The sequence below is a fragment of the Rattus rattus genome, chromosome 1 (genome assembly GCF_011064425.1).
Source record: "Rattus rattus isolate New Zealand chromosome 1, Rrattus_CSIRO_v1, whole genome shotgun sequence".
NCBI lineage: Eukaryota > Metazoa > Chordata > Mammalia > Rodentia > Muridae > Rattus > Rattus rattus.
Genome location: NC_046154.1, coordinates 258,654,233 through 258,675,846, shown reverse-complemented (window position 1 = coordinate 258,675,846; position 21,614 = coordinate 258,654,233). Strand labels below are relative to the sequence as shown.

The 21,614-nt window shown below is 50.7% G+C and overlaps 3 protein-coding genes across 7 annotated transcripts; 2 read left to right on the top strand and 1 right to left on the bottom strand.

Annotated features, from left to right (window-relative positions):
* The first annotated feature begins 180 nt into the window (after positions 1-180).
* Positions 181-3,325, top strand: Tymp (thymidine phosphorylase). The gene is made up of 9 exons (XM_032919539.1): positions 181-388; positions 525-727; positions 1,172-1,270; positions 1,627-1,756; positions 1,861-1,979; positions 2,329-2,491; positions 2,584-2,814; positions 2,927-3,067; positions 3,147-3,325. The coding sequence occupies exons 1-9, from the start codon at positions 196-198 to the stop codon at positions 3,302-3,304; spliced, it is 1,437 nt and encodes a 478-aa protein (XP_032775430.1). The 5' UTR covers positions 181-195; the 3' UTR covers positions 3,305-3,325.
* Positions 2,998-5,006, top strand: LOC116915068 (protein SCO2 homolog, mitochondrial). 4 transcript variants are annotated; one of them, XM_032919487.1, is made up of 2 exons: positions 2,998-3,067; positions 4,174-5,006. In XM_032919487.1, exons 1-2 carry the CDS (start codon positions 3,054-3,056, stop codon positions 4,961-4,963), a joined length of 804 nt encoding a protein of 267 aa, XP_032775378.1. In that variant the 5' UTR covers positions 2,998-3,053; the 3' UTR covers positions 4,964-5,006. The 4 variants fall into 4 exon arrangements, with proteins under 4 accessions (XP_032775378.1, XP_032775401.1, XP_032775386.1 ...); XM_032919510.1 differs by lacking the exon at positions 2,998-3,067 and adding an exon at positions 3,103-3,121; XM_032919495.1 differs by lacking the exon at positions 2,998-3,067 and adding an exon at positions 3,219-3,325.
* Positions 3,831-21,573, bottom strand: Ncaph2 (non-SMC condensin II complex subunit H2). 2 transcript variants are annotated; one of them, XM_032919520.1, is made up of 20 exons: positions 21,371-21,573; positions 17,165-17,266; positions 13,226-13,281; positions 13,025-13,109; positions 12,877-12,945; positions 12,712-12,791; positions 12,489-12,634; positions 11,848-11,931; positions 11,210-11,307; positions 7,338-7,409; positions 7,068-7,134; positions 6,718-6,825; positions 6,549-6,602; positions 6,360-6,430; positions 6,181-6,274; positions 6,018-6,092; positions 5,883-5,938; positions 5,647-5,748; positions 5,400-5,549; positions 3,831-5,332 (listed from the first exon to the last, which is right to left on the bottom strand). In XM_032919520.1, exons 1-20 carry the CDS (start codon positions 21,476-21,478, stop codon positions 5,192-5,194), a joined length of 1,818 nt encoding a protein of 605 aa, XP_032775411.1. In that variant the 5' UTR covers positions 21,479-21,573; the 3' UTR covers positions 3,831-5,191. The 2 variants fall into 2 exon arrangements, with proteins under 2 accessions (XP_032775411.1, XP_032775418.1); XM_032919527.1 differs by having other exon boundaries at positions 6,018-6,089.
* Between the last annotated feature and the right edge of the window lie 41 nt (positions 21,574-21,614).

Here is a 21,614-nt window from a genome sequence, read left to right as displayed (position 1 = left end):
TTGTGAGGTCGAGAAATGGAAGCCAGAGGTGGGTGGGGATGGGGTAGTGCTGGGTGTTGAGGAAAACATGAGCCTGTGGACGCCAGAGACATATGTAAGAGCAAGGTCTGGACAGATGACCATAGCTTCAAGGACATGGGTGGGCTGAGGGGGATGTTCCAGGCGTGTGTCAATATCCCTTTATAGGCTGCAGCAATGGCAGCTCCAGGGACACCACCTCCCTCGGCCCCAGAGACAGCTGGTGCCGACTCGGGGGGAGGGAGTGGGGAGCACAGGCAGCTGCCTGAGCTGATCCGCCTCAAGCGAAATGGAGGGCATCTGAGCGAAGCAGATATCAGAAACTTCGTGCACGCGTTGATGGACGGAAGAGCACAGGACACACAAATCGGTGTGTGGGAAGCCCTCACTAGACCCGGACCCCCAACTGCCCCATGTGCACCTCCAGGAACCACAGTACCCCACCACCATCATCACAGCCCCAGAAAACTCATGCCTTGTGCACACCTCATTATATCCATACTTAGGGGCCATGCTGATGGCCATTCGGCTGCAGGGCATGGACCTAGAGGAGACATCTGTGTTGACTCAGGCCCTCGCAGAGTCTGGGCAGCAACTGGAGTGGCCCAAGGCCTGGCACCAGCAGCTTGTGGACAAACACTCCACAGGAGGTGTGGGCGATAAGGTTAGCCTGGTTCTGGCACCTGCCCTGGCTGCATGTGGCTGCAAGGTTAGTGACCGTCTCCTCTGCAGATCTCTGATCCACTCACAAGCACCTCCTACCTCAAGCCTGGCTCAAAGACAAAACCCAGGGCTGTTCTATCCCCCGAGACACAAGTTCCACCATGGAATAGAGCTGCCTCCGTATCCAACAGAACCTTCTAAGAGCTAACAGGACCCAAAAAGGAAGAACAGGGCCTTTCTCTTCCTGTCCCTCAGATTTGGGTCCCAGATGAGTGAGTCCCAGTCCTTGCCCTACTGACAAACTGCTCCCATCAAGTAGTTTAGTTTCCTTTCTACCAATTGGGCACCCACATTAACTGCTTAAAACTTTAAAATATTGTATAACTTTTTTTTTTTTTTAAAAAAAGCAATTTCATCTGTTCTCGCTAGAGGATCGAGAAAATGGTGACTAGGGGGCTGTGCAGGGCAGATCAGCATCCCTCTCCACCAGGTACCAATGATCAGCGGACGCAGTTTGGGACACACCGGGGGCACGCTGGATAAACTGGAATCTATTCCTGGGTTCAGCGTCACCCAGAGCCCAGAACAGGTACAGGTGGGCCACTAATTGATCAATGATCTGGGTTGAGAATCACAGTATGATCAGCAGACAGGTTATTTATCTGGGTCACTAATGAGAGAGGTCATTGACTATTCTAAAGGTCATTGGTTGTAAACAGGCCTGGAGTCATCAAGCAGACTTTGATCAGGGCCGGTAGTGGGGAACAGGTAGGAAACACCGATTAGCTGCTACACATTAATGTGTCATAACTAATCAGGATCCTTGGCAGGTTAGTCAACAGAATCAGACTCTCGCTGGCCGTGTTTTGAACTTTTGCCGGGTCAGTGGTCAGGGCCAGTGACCGGGTCCTTCCTCAGAAGTCAATGAAGGTGTCTGCACTGCAGATGCTGCAGATACTTGAGGAAGTCGGCTGCTGCATTGTTGGCCAGAGTGAAAAGCTAGTTCCTGCTGATGGAATCCTGTATGCTGCACGAGATGTGACAGCTACTGTGGACAGTGTACCGCTCATTACAGGTGACCTGAAATGGGGTGCCCTGGCTGACATACAACCCGCTTTTCTCAGAGAAACCCTTCCTGTCCCCAACTATACCCTGGGATGACGTTTCTGTTCTCCACAGCGTCAATCCTCAGTAAGAAGGCCGTGGAGGGACTGTCCACTCTGGTGGTAGATGTTAAGTTTGGGGGGGCTGCAGTCTTCCCAGACCAGGAGAAGGCCCGAGAACTGGCAAAGATGTTGGTGAGCCGTTCTAGGCCACAGTGGCCTTTCTATGAAGGAACATGAACTTCACATCCCGTCGTATCCCTACCTCTGCCCACTCAACAGTCCTGGTAGAACCAAGCCGCAATCCCTCTTTCCAGTTCTCCTACCCTATCCAATCAAAGCTGTCCTGACTGTGGACCTGGGGAAATCCTCAACAGAGCCCCTCCACTTAGGGCGACCGACAAGACCCCCCCTCCCATCCCCTCTGAGGCCTGGCAGTGTTGGTTTCTGATTTCTGTCCTAAGCCTTTACTGACATCCTAACCCAGGGGCAGCAGGTATGGGATTTGATAATGCCGGCTGGATATTGAGTAGTGTTTCCCCAGGTTAGAGTGGGAATGGGTCTGGGGCTGCAGGTTGCTGCAGCCCTGACCGCCATGGATAACCCTCTGGGCCGCAGCGTGGGTCATACCCTGGAAGTGGAAGAAGCGTTGCTTTGCCTGGATGGTGCGGGGCCGCCGGATCTGCGGGACCTGGTCATTAGGCTAGGTGAGAGGGCTGGGGTTAAGACTACCAGTCTAGTCCTTTTGCCAGGAGCTCTCAATCCCTGCAGCTTCTGCGCTCCACCCTCCCGCCAGCAGGAGGCGCCATTCTTTGGCTTAGCGGACAGGCGGAAACCCAAGACCAGGGTGCCGCCCGAGTGGCCGCGGCGTTGGATGATGGCTCTGCGCTGCACCGCTTCCAGCTGATGCTTTCGGCGCAGGGCGTAGACCCCGGCCTAGCTAGAGCATTGTGCTCCGGAAGCCCCACGCAACGCCGGCAGTTGCTGCCTCACGCCCGAAAGCAAGAGGAGCTGCTCGCACCGGCAGACGGTGAGACCGGATATCTCCGGCACCCAGGTCCCACCCACTTCCTCTCCGTGTCTTTCCTGATCCGGGCTCGTGCGTCCTTCCGTAGTTCCTCAGTGTCCATCCTCTCTCTTAGGCATTGTGGAGTGCGTTCGAGCGCTGCCGCTGGCCTGTGTACTGCACGAGCTCGGAGCCGGACGCAGCCGAGCAGGGCAGCCGATCAGACCCGGAGTGGGTGCCGAACTACTGGTCGACGTGGGCCAATGGTTGTCCCGCGGTAAGCGCTGTCTGGAACCCTTAACAACCCTTCCGGACGTCCGCTGTGACCTAGGTAACCGCCTCCGTCGCCCTTGCAGGGACACCCTGGCTCCGCGTGCACCTGGACGGCCCCGCGCTCAGCAGTCAGCAGCGCCGCACTCTTCTGGGGGCTCTCGTGCTGTCAGATCGAGCACCCTTCAAGGCCCCTTCACCCTTCGCTGAGCTTGTCCTCCCACCGACCACCCCACAGCCCTAAATCTCCAACCCACCGCTGCCAGTGAGTTCTCCAACAAGGGATGGGACTGGTGAGGACACTGCTAACATGTGACCCGTAGCTTCATCTAGCTTACCACCTTCTGAGGCCCAGAAAATAGATGTATTGTGAATATTTACCAATCCCAAATTCTCAGAGTGGTCCCAGCTCAGGGTCGATGGTGCTCAAAAGAGCTGAGTTCAAGCCACGCGGGGACAACATACTGGGGGAGCCTAGTAGGCTGGATGCCAGTGGCTCCAAATGCTAGTTGGAACACCCTCCCCTTGACAAAACCCCAGGGGCCAGAAAAACACAAAGGGAGAAGACATGGGCTTCGGGGCTGCAGAGGTGTAGGGTATGGCAGCCAGGTAAGTGCAGAGGACTCTGCCTGGAAGGTGAAGGTAGGACCAGTTCTAGGCACACTGGGCTGAGCTCTAACATTGGTGGCACGTTTTCCACTGAACCCCAGATTACCCTGAAGCTAGAAAGGATTCTCTCTTAAAGGTGGTAAGCCAGAGTATCAACATGCTCCCTTTTTAAAAAAATCAATTTATTGTAAATAGAGACATGCACTCATACTCTCCGTGCTTCCAGGCACCCACAGGGAAGTCTGGCAGTTGTGGTGTGGGTTCTCCATAGGGTGGGGTAATGAGGCTGAGAGTCCCTGGTTAAAGAACTAAGTTAGAGCAAACCAGCTATGGATACTTGGTGCTGCCTGAAGTGCAGCTGAAGGCAGGGCAGTTCTGAGTTCAGGCGAGCCAGTGCAGGGAGCTCTCTAACCTGGTTGAATGTGGAGATGTTTCTCCAGCAGTGGAGGCCTAGGCACCTTGTCCGTTCTTTTCTGACTTCTGCCACCTCTGTTCTTTTTTCAGGAGCTTCAGGTCCATGATGCTACTGGCTCTAGGGCCCAAAACTTGGCCCAAGCTCTCTCAGTTCAAACCCCTTCTCAGGATCTCAAGGGGTGAAACTCTGCACATAAATTCCCGGCATTGGTCGGGGCAAGGCCAAGGCCAACGCCAAGGCCCTGGGCTAAGGACTAGACTGTTGATCACTGCCCTGTTTGGGGCTGGGCTAGGCTGGGCCTGGCTGACCGCTCGAGCTGAGAAGGAACAGTGGCGCCAACAACAGCGGACAGAGGCCCTGCGCCAGGCTGCTGTGGGCCAGGGTGACTTCAGCCTACTGGACCACAAAGGCCAGCCTCGATGCAAAGCCGACTTCCGAGGCCAGTGGGTGCTGATGTACTTTGGTTTTACTCACTGCCCTGATATTTGCCCCGATGAGCTGGAAAAGCTGGTGCAGGTAGTGCAGAAGCTCGAGGCAGAGCCTGAGCTGCCCCTGGTGCAGCCTGTCTTCGTCACTGTGGACCCAGAACGAGATGACGTGGCAGCCATGGCCCGATATGTGCAAGAATTCCACCCAAGGCTGCTGGGTCTGACTGGTTCTACAGAACAAGTGGCCCATGCTAGTCGCAACTACCGTGTATACTACAGCGCTGGTCCCAAGGACGAGGACCAGGACTATATTGTGGACCATTCCATTGCCATCTACTTGCTCAACCCAGATGGTCTCTTCACGGATTACTATGGTCGTAGCAGGTCAGCAGAGCAGATCGTAGAGAGTGTACGCCGGCACATAGCTGCCTTCCACAGCATACTGCCCTGAACTGTGTACTGCCTAGGCCCTGTCATTAAATGGATGTACTTAATCTGTGTGTATGCTCTGTACCAGCAGCCCATTTAAATGGTTTGTTGAGTGAACAGGTGGGGTAGCAACGCTTTATTAGGCTAGGCCAGCCAGGAGGCAGCACTGGAGTGAATGGCCCCATAGCACATTACGGGCAAAGACTTCCAGGTATATACTACCTTCCACCCCTGCTTAAATACTGTCCACTCAAGGCTGGGCCATAGATGGGGCAGCATAGGTCTGGAAGCGCATGTGGGCTCGCTGATGTGTGAGCAGTCTCAGAGACATCGTGTCTACAGCTGCCTCCAGGCCTGGCTGCTGGGTGATCTCCACCGTGTAGTCATTGGCCTGTGGAAACAAGGGATCAGCACAGTCCAGGGGTGTCGCCCCACCCCTTGGGTCCCAGGCCACTTACCAGTTGCAAGGAAGCCAGCATGGAGCGGCACACCTCAAAAGCAGGCTGCCCAGCCACAAGCTCTGCAAAGGGGCACCATTCATTGAGCTGGGGGAACCGTGAAACCAACTGGTCCCCGTAGGTGTGGATATCAAAGGGCACATGCTGCTCCTGAGTAGAGGAAGGACATGTTAGCTTCGAGTGGAGACACAGTTCTGGACAACCCCACTGCTGGTAGGAGGCCGTAGTTCCCAATAGCACAGCCCACCTGCTCCTGGAGCAGGGGCTGGATGGTATCTTCCCAGTCCCTGATGCGCTGGCTCAGCTCCGTCTCCTGAATAAACTTCTGGGAGGTGGCAATGAAGAGTTCCTACAGAAAGACCAGGGGGTTCTCCCTTGCACGTATGGGCCCAGGATGTCCCCGCTGTCCCCCCTTTGTGACCCAAGCCTACCACATTCCTTCCCAGGACACCCCGCTGTCCCCCCTTTGTGACCCAAGCCTACCACATTCCTTCGGACCAGCTCCTCGTATTTCAGGGCCTCTGGTATGGCCTCTGCATCTAGAAAGGTCCGACCATGAGCTGCAGCAGCTACGGGGCTGCACGCTCTCCCCTCCTGCAGCTCCCCTTCCACACCTACCTAGGCCAGCAGCTTCCCTAGGCATCACCCCCTCAGACTCTTCTACGTACTCTTCAGCCTCTAGAAAGTCATCTGCTGAGACACAGGAGAAGTGACGGCCAGCAGTCGGTGCTGAGTACCGACACTGGACCCTGACCACACACCCTCCAGCAATGGCACCTACCTGCTACCCCTAGGTCTTCTAGGGGCTCTTCCAAGCGTTCCTCCTCTGCAGGCCACAGGTCCTGCTTGGCCCCAGGTAGCCATCTCTCGGTCATCTGTCCAGAGAACATCTGTCAGGAAACTCATATATTCCATGCCTCAGACCTGTGGGGTTTCAAACCTCAGTCCTATGGTGCTTGCCTTACGTCTCCGCAGCTTCTGAAGGGTCTCGAGCTGTTCTTTTACGTGTTTCCAATACAGGACTTCCATGTCTGCAGACAAAGACCTTATGAGGGGATTCCCCATCCAGCCCAAGCTCCCACTCGTCCACGCACGGGGAAGGTAGATGAAGACTATTCTCTGAACGAGCGCATAGGACCCTAGCCTCACCTGCAAAGCTTGGGCCCTTCCGCCGAGCCCTCCTGCCGTCAGGGTGTTCAGCATCTGTGAGAGCAGTAGCAAGTGCAAGGCCAAAACCTTAGTGTTCCACATGGGTCTGCCCACACACCCAGGAAAAGGGTGTGTCACCTTAGTGTCGCCTTAGCCCACACTCACTCACAGGCATCCAGGTACCACTGGTGGAAGTCCTGCAACTTGGTGGCACCCTTCCTTTTGCGCTTCTGTCCTGGAGCCTCCTCCACACCGGGTGGCACAGAATAGGGTTTACCTGGCAGCAGAGAGGGACGGCCTCAAGGGTAGCCACGGGAAATGGATACAGAACCCACCTCCAGTCCATTACCTCATTACCTCAGGAAATGGATACAGAACCCACCTCCAGTCCATTACCTCATTACCTCAGGAAATGGATACAGAACCCACCTCCAGTCCATTACCTCATTACCTCAGGAGCCCCAGGCAGGGCAGGGCAGGGCAGAGTAGCACAAGCAGGATCCTACCAATCCTACTTACCTTTCTGGAAGAGCTTAGAGTCCAAGGAGTCAAAAGGGTCCAGGCTTTGCCAGGGGTCTGGGGTCTCCTGAGCAGAAAACAGAGGGGAAAGTGAGGGGCCTCCCTACCAGAACTGACATAAGTGGTAACAGCCCAGGATCAGAGGCCCAGAGTGGCACAGAGAGAACTTCAGAAGTGCCAAGGGTCTAAAGGCTAAGAGGGCAAAGACAGGGCAGATGATGCCTTGTACACACCCTCTCTGGAAGGGTCCAGGGACCTAGCATCTCTCACCTGAGGCTGGGAGGCAGGTTCCGGGGCCCCTTGCCGTTCCCGAAGCATGTATCTCCTTGGCAAGATGGCAGTCTGCAAGAAACAATCAAGTTCTCCTCTTCTGACTTCTGTGCCTGGCTCTCCAGATCCCAAAAGAGCTTAGGCTTACCTCAAATACATGGTTCAAGGGCCTTTTAGGGCCTGACTCAAAGACTAAAAAGTAAAACCTTGGGGAGGGGCTGGGAAACACTGACAAAGTGCTTGCCCCGCAAGCCTGGGACCTGAGCTCAATCCTTTGCATCACACGGTCAGCCTGTGCGGTGATGCTCACTTGTGTTACTCAGCAGTCCGCCCAGAGTCACACAGGATGTGAGGGGAAGTCAAACAAGACGGCTCTGAGGCGGTTCTTGGCCTCCCTGATGCTGCGGCCCTTTCATACAGATATCATGCTGTGACCCCAACCATAACGTCATTTTCATTTCTACTTCATAGCTATAATTTTGCTATTATGAACCGTAAATATCTGACGTGACCCCTAAAAGTGGTTGTGACCCACAGGCTGAGAATTGCTGTTCTAAGGGGAGGTGAAATAATCCGTCCTGCAAGGAAGCTCCTTACACTTAGGGAAACCTCAGCTTCAGGAAGTGTCTAAAACCAACCAGATTCACTAGGCCCCACCTTCCCAAGATTAAACACAGTAAAGACTGCTAAGAGAAGATTCTCCAACGCCCAGCCACGTAGAAGGTTTAGAAGCAGAGACTAGCCTAGCTGTGCAGAAGCCTCAGACAAGCTGTGCTGCCTGGAAAGGGCTGAGAGCAACTGAAGCAGCAGAAAAGGACGCTCCAACCGGTTGAGCCTCCTGCGAGCTGTGCAGTGGGCCCAGGTCCCCTAGACAGGAGTAGACTGTTTGTGTAAGAGAAGTGCAACAGCACCTCTGCTCTGGCAAGGAAACTAGACAAATGAGAGGAGGAGACAAAGAAACTGACCTGCCACCTCTTAGAGCTTGGAGGCTGAAGGGAAATAAGTAGAAACCAGATTCGTGTGTGAAAGCCCTTCCTGAGATCTAAGAACTTGGAAGCCATGGGATAGGAGTGAGGAAAAGAACAGGATAGAAAGTGACAGAAGATACCTCTTGCTTGGGTGACCTTAGTAGTAGAAAAAGGGAGAGTCTGTCATCTAGCGTGAGATGGAATCAACAGTGGCCTCAGCGTGTGAACTGCTACAAGTGGGGAAGACGTTTAAGGAAGCAACAGAGAGGCCATCACAGCCTGGCTTGTGAGGCTGTGGGACCCAGAATCTGACAGGGTTGGTCTGACTGCTGCGGAGGCGGAAAGTGAGTGATTTAACCACCCATTCCTCCACAAGGCAAAGGCTGCGTAACCTGAGACATGGAAGGAACTGGTTGGACTGCTTTACCAGAACCATCAAGAACTTGGTTACCAATCACAGACAAACACACATAGTATGCACTCATTGAGAAGTGGCTATTAGCCCAAATGCTTGAATTATCCTAGATGCACAGAACACATGAAACTCAAGACGGATGATCAAAACGTGAATGCTTCACTCCTTCTTTAAAAGGGGAACAAGACTACCCTTGGCAGGGAATAGAGAGGCAAAGATTAAAACAGACACAGAAGGAACACCCATTCAGACCCTGCCCCACATGTGGCCCATACATATACAGCCACCCAATTAGACAAGATGGATGAAGCAAAGAAGTGCAGACCGACAGGAACCGGACGTAGATCTCTCCTGAGAGACACAGCCAGAATACAGCAAATACAGAGGCGAATGCCAGCAGCAAACCACTGAACTGAGAATAGGACCCCCGTTGAAGGAATCAGAGAAAGAACTGAAAGAGCTTGAAGGGGCTTGAGACCCCATATGTACAACAATGCCAAGCAACCAGAGTTTCCAGGGACTAAGCCACTACCCAAAGACTATACATGGACTGACCCTGGGCTCCAACCTCATAGGTAGCAATGAATATCCCAGTAAGATCACCAGTGGAAGGGGAAGCCCTTGGTCCTGCCAAGACTGAACCCCCAGTAAACGTGATTGCTTGGGGGGAGGATGAGGAGGGGAAGCCCATATAGAAGGGGAGGGGGAGGGGTTAGGGGGATGTTGGCCTGGAAACCGGGAAGGTGAATAAAAATCGAAAGTTAAATAAGAAAAACGCAAGTTAATAAAGATTAAAAAAAAAAAAAAAAAAGAACTTGGTTACACCTGTCTGAGGTCCACATAAATGTCTGAGAATGGAAGATAGTAGAAGGGTAAGGCCTCCTAAGGGACTGGGACTAAAAGCAGCTGTGTTTGAACCCTAGTTCACCAGGCCACATAGAATTATGTTTACAAGGAAGTTTTTAAAAAGGTTGATTCAAGGGCTTGAGAGATGGCTCAGTGGTTAAGAGCACTGATTGCTCTTCCAGAGGTCCTGAGTTCAAATCCCAGCAACCACATGGTGACTCACAACCATCTGTAATGATATCAGATTCCCTCTTCTGGTTTGTCTGAAGACAACTACAGTGTACTCATATATAATAAATAAATCTTTAAAAAAAAAGTTGATTCAACAGTGGCCTGGAAATGTGTCTGAGGATTTAGAGGCTCTATTGAGTCCCATGGTAAGATGTGTTTGAGGTCTAAGGGATCCAACAGATACAAATGCATGCATGCATGCATGTTTACACACACACACGCACAGAATCTTAAGGAGAACTAGTCAGCAGGAAAACCTTTCCTTTAAAACACACTGTTGCTGGTGGTGTGACACCACAGAAGGATCCTCACCCAGCATGTGCAGTGCCCAGCACCGTATAAATGAGTAAATAAACAAGTAAGGAGAGAGCATGATAGCCTGGCCTGGTTCATATCTGCCCCAACACTTGAAATACTGAGGCAGAGAGAGGATCACACAAGTTCAAGATTAACCTGGGTTACAAAACGAGACCCTGTCTCCAATAACCAATCCAAACTGAGTGAGTAGTAAACTGTAACATCTGTCTACAATTAATAAATGTTAATATTTCCTCCTAACATCAGATTGGTTTTAGAAGCAATATTTCCCCTTTTTGTGTATAACGTGCATTACTTTTTTCTGTTTGCTTGAATGTGGATGTGCACGTGTGAGTGCACTTGTGAACTGAAGTGAATGTTAGGAACCATCCCCAGTTGTCTTCCCCACATTCAATGAGGCAGTTTCTCCATCAAACCCAAAGCTCACCCCGTGTTCAGTCTTGCTAGCCAGCTTGCTCTGGGTAGCCGTCTCTGTCAGCCTCCAGAACTCCAGGCAGGCCACCACACCTACCCGAAATTCAGGTGGCTTCTGGTGATGTGAACTCCGGCTCTCCGGCCTCACTCTTACACAGCAAGTGCTTTAACCACTGGGCCATCTTCCCAGCTCACCAGGAGATTTTTTTTGTTGTTGTTTTTTGTTTTCAAGACAGGCCCTCAATAATAGACCAAGCTGACCTAAAACTTCAGGCTGCCTCAGCCTCCAGGTACGGAGATTAGAAGCAGGGCTTCCGTGGGTTAGTCAAGAATGCCCATTCTCTGCTGCCAGCCTGACACAATGGCACTTGGGGTTCAGCTGACATCGCAGGTCACTGGAATCACAGCCTTGAACGCCAGCCACTCCATCCTCAGGGAGCAACTGCCGTTCTGTTTACAGAGGGAAGGGATATGGAAGCTGCCATTAAAGCGTCCGTGAGGAGGATGGCCGGGCTTCTGGGCAGACACCTCCTCTGAGAGCATACACAAAATTAGCGGGATGGACAACACCAAGGTGGCAGACAGGAGCCAAGAGCGCTGCACTGCTGCCCAGTGCAGTGTTAACCCTGCCCCAGAACAGGGCTTGCCCTGTTGACAGCTTGGACTCTGCAGTGTCCCACCTGCTGTGAGGTCCTGGGCTCTGCAGGCTCTAGAGCAACCTCCGGGAGCTCTGCTACATCCTCTGCGTCCTCATCTCCACTGCTGAGCGCTGGGCCATCTAGAAAAACGGTTGGGCAGGAACCAAGAAACCAGTTAGCCCTAAAGAGGCTGGAGGCCAGGCCACAGATGCAGCTCCCATTTGGAGGCTCATGGCCAACTCTCAGAGGAGCCAGGCAGGCCATTCTCTGAGCGTTACACTTGAGCGTTTGAAACACTGCCCTAAGCTCTATGCTCTCTCCCTCATGCTGGTATGCTCTGACTGGTTTACGTTACTTCTTGGCAAAGAGCTGTGCATTTGCCTATTTACTTGCTTATGAGGGGACTGAACCCCAGGCTTTGTATGGTCATGCAAGTGCTCCAGCCAAGCAACAGCCCCAGCCCAGATATTAGTTACTGCCTTTCACATCCACCCAGAAGAGACCCAGAAGCAAATCTCACTGAAGATTGAGCCCCAGCACAGAGAGGCAACAAAGACAGTGTCTGCTACCATTAGGCCTGTTCCCCAGAAGCCAATGACAAGGAAGCAGCCAGGCCAGGGGAACCGAGAGCACCCCAGGTCAGAGTCCCCCTAGCTCAGCCTCCCTGATACTCCTCTCACCTGGCTCTTGGGAGATGCTGCGCACAGACACAGGACTCCCGTTCCTCGACACTGCCATCGGCTGCTCCTCAGCCTCCTCAGCATCTGGGAGAGACAGACAGACAGGGTCGGCTCTGTCCTCAGCCTCCTCAACGTCTGGGAGAGACAGACAGACAGGGTCAGCTCTGTCCTCTGCCTCCTCAGCATCTGGGAGAGACAGACAGACAGGGTCGGCTCTGTCCTCAGCCTCCTCAACGTCTGGGAGAGACAGACAGACAGGGTCGGCTCTGTCCTCAGCCTCCTCAGCGTCTGGGAGAGACAGGCAAACAGGGTCGGCTCTGTCCCTAGGTCTCAGCTGGTACCCAGTGAGCCTCTTTGGAACGTCAGCTGAAAACAGTACCCAGCAGGCCCCACCCTAGGACACCAGGTACCAGATCCCAATATTGAGCTGAGCTATGACCTTGTTGCTTGTTGGCTGGCAATCAAGGTACAAAGAAAGATGAGGGAGACAAGCTCTGACCAACCTATCCAGTGGAAAAGGAAGATATCATGGGATAGCTTCTAAGACTAGAGATGACAGGCATAAGGTACCTAACAGTAGTCTCCCAAAAGAGAGACTTCTACTCCTTCCCTCCCAGTAAGCCCCACCTCCAAACCCTTACCTTTCTGGTTCCTTGGCATGGGGTGCATGTCTACAGGCTCCACAGGACGCATTCCCACTGGATCCAACATAAAGGAACCTCTGGGGTCGGGGGTACATGTGTTCATCCTGAAATCCTTCCGGCTGGCCAAGACCTCACCCTGACAGCTGTGTTGCAAAAGCATGCTTGTGACAGAGTCCTTTCCCAGGCAGACCCTCCCTTCTCCCCATGCTAGCCATTGTACCTATACAAGGGGTTGCTGTTCTTTTCCACTTCATCAGGGGCCACCAGGGCCATGGGCAGAAGGGGAATGATAAGCAGTTCCTGTGGGTGGGGAGGGAGAGCTCTAACTTCTACACAGAGCAGCACTGATATGCTATCCCCACCTCCCAAGGACCAGGACACTCACACTGGATGCCTGGTCATTTTTCAGATCCACGTTAGCCCGGGAGTCGGGGAAGTCATCCAGTGACAGGAACTGCAGGAGACAGCAGATACTCATGAGCACAGGCCAGGCAAGCACCCAGGGCAGAGCTCACGCATGCGCCTCAACTCACCTCATCCTCTGTTTCACAGGGAGTCCCTGAGTTGACAGCCCGGTTGCTCCCATCTTCCTGCACTAAAGAGAGCTGCTTGGCTCGCCTGAAAGAGGAAAACATACCAAGAGCATCCTGAGAGGCTTCAGGAGCCTCCCAAGCTGCAAGCAGGGCACAGCTAAGAGGAAGACGTCCTCCTTCTGGCTCACTTCTCACACTCACCTCTTGCCAGAGATAAAGTCGAGAGCCTGGTAGACCAGCGAGTAGAGGTATTCCACCTGCAACCAGAGCAGGAGTGAGGGTGTGAAAGGACGGTGTCTGAAATGCTGCTTGGAGTACCCCCACCCCAGGGCAGGGACCTTTCTTTTTTCTTTTTCTTTTTTTTTTTTAAAGATTTATTCATTTATTATATATGAGTACACTGTAGCTGTCTTCAGATACACCAGAAGAGGGCATCGGATCTCTTTACAGATGGTTGTGAGCCACCATGAGGTTGCTGGGAATTGAACTCAGGACCTCTGCAACAGCAGTCAGTGCTTTTTTTTTTTTTTAAAGATTTATTCATTTATTATATATAAGTACACTGTAGCTGTCTTCAGATACACCAGAAGAGGGCATCGGATCTCTTTACAGATGGTTGTGAGCCACCATGTGGTTGCTGGGAATTGAACTCAGGACCTCTGGAAGAGCAGTCGGGTGCTCTTAACCGCTGAGCCATCTCTCCAGCCCGCAGGGGACCTTTCTTACAGACTGGCACACACTAAATCTGGCTGTCACCTTCAAATCTCCATTACAGCCAAGCCCATTCTCCTACTGTTAAGTAATTCTCACTCCCCTGAGTAGTGGTATGTGCCTGTAACTTTAGCACAATGGAGGCTGAAACAGGAGGATTATGAGTTTGATGCTATACAATAAATTCTGGATTAAAGTGAGACCTGTCTCAAAAAAGAAAAAAACAAAAATAAAATCATCAACAACAAAACCTTGATGAGCCACTCCAGCACTCAAAAACAGAGGCAAGAAAATCCTAGATTCAAGGCCAGCAGGTTACATGCCAAGCTACTGCCTAAAACAAGTGTACGCACGTGCATACACACACAAAAACATTGAGATATAAACATAAAATAATTCTCTGGCGCTGGAGAAATGTCTCACAGTTACAGTGCTTGCTCTTTCAGAGGACCGGGCTTGCTTCCCAGCACCCACACCAGCTACTCATGACCACGAGTAACTCCAGCTCCAGGGGAATCATGCCTCAGGCTTCTCAGAGCGCCTGCACTCATGTGCACACACCCACACACAAACACCTGACACTCATGTGCACACACCCACACAAGCACCTGACACTCATGTGCACACACCCACACACAAACACCTGACACTCATGTGCACACACCCACACACACACAAGCCCCTTATACTCATGTGTACACACCCACACACACAAGCACCTGCACTCATGTGCACACACCCACACACACGCACTCATCTGACACTCATGTGCACACACACACACACACACAAGCACCTGACACTCATGTACACACACCCACACAAGCACCTGACACTCATGTGTACACACCCACACACAAGCACCTGACACTCATGTGCACACACACACACCACACACAAGCACCTGACACTCATGTGCACACACCCACACACAAGCACCTGACACTCATGTGCACACACCCACACACACAAGCACCTGCACCATGTGCACACACACACACAAGCACCTGACACTCATGTGCACACACCACACACACAAGCACCTGACACTCATGTGCACACACCCACACACACAAGCACCTGCACTCATGTGCACACACCCACACAAGCACCTGACACCATGTGTACACACCCACACACAAGCACCTGACACTCATGTGCACACACACACACACACACACACGCACCTCACACTCATATACACACATCCACACACAAGCACCTGACACCATGTGTACACACACACACACAAGCACCTGACACTCATGTGCACACACCCCCACACACACAAGCACCTGACACTCATGTGCACACACCCACACACGCAAGCACCTGACACTCATGTACACACACCCCCACACACAAGCACCTGCACTCATGTGCACACACCCACACACAAGCACCTGACACTCATGTGCACACACCCACCCACACAAGCACCTGCACTCATGTGTGCACACACACCCACACACAAGCACCTGACACTCATGTGCACACACCCACACACACAAGCACCTGACACTCATGTGCACACACCCACACACACAAGCACCTGACACTCATGTACACACCCACACACACAAGCACCTGACATGCAAAAGGAGGAATCTGAGTTTGCATCATCAGAATCCATGTTAAAAGCCAAGCATGACAGTGCCTGCTTATAACCCCATCTTGGAGAAGGCTGGGGAAGCAGAGACAGAAGGACCCTGACATTCATTGGCCAGGCGACCCAATGAACCAGCATTCAGGTTAAGTGACAGACCCTGTCTCAAAAAGTGAAGTGGGGAGAAATCAAGTAAAGACACAACTTCCACCTCAGGTTTCATACCATATACACGCACAGAGCACACATATACAACAATAACAATAACCTCAAATCAAATCAGTCAAATCAAATCAGATCAGAATTACCTGGACAGCCTCTGTCCCATATTCCACACGTCCACAAGCACAGCCCCCTTGACACAGGTCATGGCCATGTCATGATGGGTGCCCACTACGTTTCAGGCAGCTCTTGGCACATGCCCCACAGGCCTGAACCCTCACACATGGTACCCACTGTTTTTTTGCTGCAGCTTCTCCTGCTAGCTACACTACCCTATTCACAGGAGGGTGCTGTGAGTCTGATGGCCCTGTCACCACATAACCCATGATGGCCTATGTGATAGACCTTTCAATACTTTTGTTTTTGTGAGGTTTCTCTGTGTAGTCCTGGCTGTCCTAAAACTCACTTTGTAGTTTAGGGCTGGCCTCGAACTCACAGAGATCCACCTGCCTCTGCCTCCCAAGATGTGCACCACCACCCCCACTCCCCCAGCTTTTCACTTGCTTCTTATTGGTCTCCTCCACAGAACCAGAGAGCCCACACAGGATGAGACTGGAGTTGTTCTAGATGATGATGCAGCACAACTGCAAGTACATGTGGAAGTGAGGAAGGTAGAGTATCCACACTATACCTGAAATCATGCACATGAGGGACAGCAGCGCTCACAGCACCCCTGACCCTCTCTTCCTGGCCACTTTACTTATTGTGTTTTATGGAATCACCATCAGAGCCCTGTGTATGCTAGAAGTGCTATACAAAATGAACTTGGCCACACCATTTTGTAAGTATGTGTTGTATATATGTGTTTGCATGTGTGCAAACGCGCAGAGGTGCATGTACATTGTACAGATGTTTGTGGAAGCTAGAAGCTAACCTCAGGTGTCCTCCTTAACTACTTCCACCTTGTTTTCCTGACTGAACCTGAGTAGAGTACTCATCAGCTGGCTGGCTGGCTGGCTGGCTGGCTGGCTGGCTGGGCTCAGGGTTCTCGGGTCTCCGCACTACCGTGCTAGAGTTACAGATGCCTGCCATCATGCCCGGCTCTTTATGTGGATGTTGAAGATCCACTCAGGTCCTCAGGCTTATGCAGCAGACTTCTGCCAACAGAACCGCCTACTGGTCATGGCATTTTCAACTCGTTTACCTGGGCATTGTAGAACACGCCTGTTTCCAAACACTTGAGATACAAAGGAAAGAGTATCAGGAGTTCAAGACAAGCCTCAGCTACAGAGCGAGCTCAAGGACGGTCAGAGCGAATAAAATCTTGACTCCAAAAACCAACAAGTTGGAGATAGAGCTCAGGGGGTGAAGCACATGCCTAGCATGCACGAAGCCCTAGCTTTGACCCTGCCCGCAGGACTACAAACACTAGACATGGTGATTTACACTGTCACACTAGCATTCCAGGAGGTGGAGGCAAAGGAATCAGAAGTTCAAGGCCATCTTCCTCAGACATGTGTAGTGTTTGAGATCAGCCTGGGATGCATGGGATGTGTCTCAAAATAAAAGCCAACAGTACACTCCAGTTGTGAGCTAAGGGTAGGCAGGTTACAGAGAGAGCTCAACACGAAGCACAAACACCAGCAGTGTGTGGAACCCACCTTTTTACTGTAGACACAGGCTGAGCCCTGGATCAACAGTGCTGCCTCAATGAAGTTCATTGTGGTCTTGCCTTCATCAAAAGAAATGCAGATCTGGTCCAGCTGCAAGAAAGAACGTTAGTAAGCTGGGCTCGGTAAGGGGGGGGGAGTATGCCTATGACCCCAGCAGCCAGGAGACTGAGGCAGGATTCAAGGTCTGCTGGGTTACATAGTGAGACAGCCTCAGAGAAAATAAGACAGCAGTGCAGGAGGAGCCTGTGTTCACTTCCTTCCTGGTAGCTCAACCTATCACCTACAAACACAGGTACTCCGAGTCTACTCTTGAATTTGCCAGTTCTATCTGGGTGTTTCTAGAGAAAAGCTAGATCTTTGTGATTCCCCCTAGTTCCTAGATCCTTCCAGACCAAAGGTTTTACAAGAGGGAGGTCCCCAAAGGACACTGACAATGATGGCCAAAGCTACATACCAGCTCTCACCAGCACTCCAAATTGTACACGCGCCCCCCACAAGGTCAAAAGCCAACTGGGACAAACTACAGCAGACAGACCCTTTACACTGAGAAGGAAAAGACAGAGACAAATGCAGTCCACTCTATCCTTTAACTGGAAAACTCAGGAAACAGGTGCCATAAGTAGTTCCCCTCTGCAGCCCTCCTTGGCCTCTGGTAGCCTCAGCTATGTGTTTTAGCTTTTTCCCACTTCTACCTTCTACCATGTGCCCCTACCCATCTCTGTTCAAGCTACCAGTCACAAATGTCAACAAAGTGCCAACGTATCCTCGGAACAGCTTTCTCTGAGGCTCTGGGGTTCCAGTTAGATACCTACTGAAGATCTATAAATAATAAACAAACAAACAAATAAAAACACCCCAGAGAATTATTCTTCACGGTATGAGGGATTGAACTGAAGTCTTGCAGACACTCTTACTGCTGCCCAAACCGTTGTCCATCTGTCTTATTCAACTCTCCAGATTTTTATAAATGAGATCCAATGAACAAGTCCATCCTGGCATTCCTACTTATCCCCCAAACTGAAGGGTCTCCACCCCTTACTACTTCAAGCTCCTCTCTAATGACCTCTCCCTAACCTCTTACAGACTTTCTGCCACTCAGAGGGAGAACCTGAAATTCTACACAAACCCCCCAGGGGAGGTCTCTAAACTCACCAGTCTTTTCCAGCCACAGCCTTCCCCTGTGAACTGTACTTTCATGCCTTCTACTGACTGAGGCAAGCCCCATGTCCCCACTACATACAAATCTTAGCTTACCAGACATGGAAACTCCTTTTACCTCAAATACGATACGATCAGGTCCCTCAGTCTACATCTTCCTGACATCCTAATCTCTTCTTTCCAGTTTACTACTCCTTTGTGAAACACACAATACAGACAATGGGGAACAGAGCTGCTTTGTCCACTGTCAGCTGTGACTTCCAGCAAATCATTTTATCTCTCTAGTGGCGATTTCAGCCTTTGTTGTAAAGGCTACATTGATTTATATGAAACATAAACAAACAGTGCTTAGGCCAAATAGACACCCATAGGAAGGAACCAATAATGTGGTTCCTACCCTGATACCCATCCTCCCTAGAGAGCAGAAACTTTATCAAAGGATGAATTACTCTTTGCTTTGCTTGCCATCTGTTTTTGATTTTTAATTTAAAGTGGTTCTTGTCACATAATAAATACTTGATAACAATAAATAAATAAAAGAAAGTAATACCATAAGGCATGTTAGAACACTGATAATAACTATATGGAAAACAAAAAGAACACATACAGCATCAATGGACAAGACAGCAAAACGTAAGGAGATGTAGAAGTCTTTCTGTTGTTATTTGAAAATTGAAACAGGACCTCATATATAGCTCAGGCTAGCTTCAAATTTATTCTGAAGCCAAGAATGATCTTGAACTGATCCTCCTGCCTTCCCCTTCCAAGAACTAAGATTAAAGAAATAATGTAAACAGACCTGGGGGTGGGGAAGTAGTTTTATTTGAAGCAGGGCTGATGGAGCCAGGAAACGAATTTAACAAGTGTGCCCACAGACCCTTTTAGGAAAACTTGATTCCACAGTATGACCTCTAAACACTGCTCTTGGCATTGCTCAGCCAATTTTGTGGTGCAGGTTGATCATCAGAACACATGTTCATGTAATAAGCATTTATCCTAAGCCTACTCTGTGTCGGACACTCCACAAAGTACAAGAAAGCATATATACAGCCTCTACCCTTCTAGAATTACACTGTAGGGTAGAGACACCACAAACAAGAGAACAAACAGCTAGGCAACATTGTGGCCTGGCTATAATGATTTTTCTAAGATGTGTGTGTGCCTGCATTTATGTGTGTGCACCATGTGTTTGCTGCCTTCCATGGAACCAGAAAATGGCTCCAGAAGCCCTGGAAGCAGAGTTATAGGCCATTGTGAGTTTTTTGTTGTTGTTGTTGTTGTTTGTTTTTGTTTTTGTTTTGGCTCTGAGAACTGAACCCAGGTCCTCTGCAATAGCAGCAAGTGCTTTTAACCAGAAGTCATGCATCTCTCTGGCCCTAATTTAAATTTTTTAAAAAAAAAAAAAAAAAAAAAAAAAGTGGGTGTTTTGCCTGTATCCATGTCTGTGCACGTGTATGTCTGGTGCCAGTGGAGGCCAAATGCAGGCTCTGGATTCCCAGGAACTGGAATTAGATAGCTGTGATCTGTCCTGTGGGTGCTTACACTTGAACCCAGGTCCCTCTGAAAGAACAGCCAGTGCTCTGAAGTGATGAGGCGTCTTTCCCGTTCCCTGCACCCCCATCCCTGTCTCCAGTCTTAACTCTCCATACTGGATGGTGTCCAATCTAGGAACCTGGATGAGAAGGCTTTAAATATCTAGGTTTACTAGATCAAGACCAGATATGATGAGCAACGGTTAAACTGAAGTGATATTCTGGCGGTGTGACTGACAGAATTCATTGGTAATTTGGTATGAGGCCTTATTACATCTCTTAATTTTCACCTCTAAACAGTAAAACCCTTTACCAAGACAGAGGACTAGAATCTGAACCAAAAACCAAATCTTCACTTTAAATAAAATCCAAGAGATCATGTAACGTCCCAGCACATGCCAAGGGAGTGGCTAGGGCAAACAGATTTGGTGACAACCCTGGGACTGCTTACAATGAAGAGCGGTATGGGTTTATCCCACCGCACTGAGTTGAAAACCTGTACTTTAAAAATCACACGAGTTAACATCTTTCTATTTTTAAGGGAAAGAAGCCTCCACCCCGAGAAGCTCAACACTAAAGAGAGAAAAAAGAAGCGGTGAAAGAAATCCAAAAAGGAAGCTGTCAGACCAACAAATGCTCCCAAGAGGACATTTCGAGTGTCTCTTTTACTTTTAAATACGAAGACCACTACCGTTCAAGGCGAGATCTGTAACCATTCAGTAGTGGAATCCTGAACAAGCAGAAACTGAGCAGACAGTGTCTGAAAAGACCTGCAACTAAAAGAGGAATGAAATGCTGATAGGATAGATTACAGCGAGGGGCTGGGCCACATACGGAGGGGTGGGAGAGGAGGGCGGATACTTCTGGACAAAGCTGGCTCAAGTTAAGAGCCCCGGGTATGGGTGTGTCGTATGACAGGGAGACAATATGGGCGGGGCTTGAGATCTAAGATACAAAAATCCCTTCTTCAGGAACCAGATCTTTCAAATACAGTAAGAATCCAGGCTTGGCAGGGTCGATTAGTACTCGTGAATACGCAAATAATCGGGAGACTGAGATAGAAATTTCAAGTTTATGACCTGCCTTGGCCTGACTCAAGAAGAAAAAGGGGATTCAAAAAAAGAAAAAAAGATCAGTGGTAGAGTGCCTGCCAAGCTTGTCCAAAGCCCGAAGTTAAATCCGCCCCAAAAAAAGAGAAAACAAAGATTATGCTTCTTAATGTACCCCCAACAGAAAACAGGAAATAGTGTATGTGTTGGGGGAAAAAATGATTATCATCTAACCAAATCGATTTCGCAGCTCGCTAACCGACAGAGACCTGAAAATGACAGCTCCAGGATAATCTAGCTGAAGGTTTCGAGAAGCAGGCTGGATTTGGGGGGCGCTGGGGGAGGGGGAAGAAAAAGGACTGAGAATGAAACATCAGACGGTCACAGACCTGGAGGCGGGGGGTGGCAGTGCCGCCTGAGTCCCCAGGCCGGTGCCATTCCCCCGCCGCCCTCACCTCCTCCAGATACTCGCCCAGCTGAGCCGCCACGTCCACCTCCCAGTTCTTAGTGAGATCTCGGATGGGCTGCAAGAGGTGAGCAAAGCGCACCTCCACATCCTCCATGTCCAGAAAGGGACTAGAGGCCCGGAAACTTGGTTCAACCTGCTACTGGTTCTGGCGCCATTTTGGTGTTCCCGCCCAGGAAGTACGTACCCAGGGCACTGAGCGCACACCTATGACGTAAGGCGGGCCCAGTTTC

What these genes read in the sequence shown, in the direction of transcription:
- Tymp (XM_032919539.1), top strand. Translation starts at nt 196, where the DNA reads ATGGCAGCTCCAGGGACACCACCTCCCTCGGCCCCAGAGACAGCTGGT. An exon ending in TGGCTGCATGTGGCTGCAAG is followed by an intron (nt 728 to 1,171) that starts GTTAGTGACCGT and finishes CCTCTCCACCAG; the next exon opens with GTACCAATGATCAGCGGACG. An exon ending in GGGCCAATGGTTGTCCCGCG is followed by an intron (nt 3,068 to 3,146) that starts GTAAGCGCTGTC and finishes TCGCCCTTGCAG; the next exon opens with GGACACCCTGGCTCCGCGTG.
- Ncaph2 (XM_032919520.1), bottom strand. Translation starts at nt 21,478, where the DNA reads ATGGAGGATGTGGAGGTGCGCTTTGCTCACCTCTTGCAGCCCATCCGA. An exon ending in GACTTTATCTCTGGCAAGAG is followed by an intron (nt 13,110 to 13,225) that starts GTGAGTGTGAGA and finishes TTCCTCTTTCAG; the next exon opens with GCGAGCCAAGCAGCTCTCTT. An exon ending in CTCTAAGCTCTTCCAGAAAG is followed by an intron (nt 6,826 to 7,067) that starts GTAAGTAGGATT and finishes CTCTGCTGCCAG; the next exon opens with GTAAACCCTATTCTGTGCCA.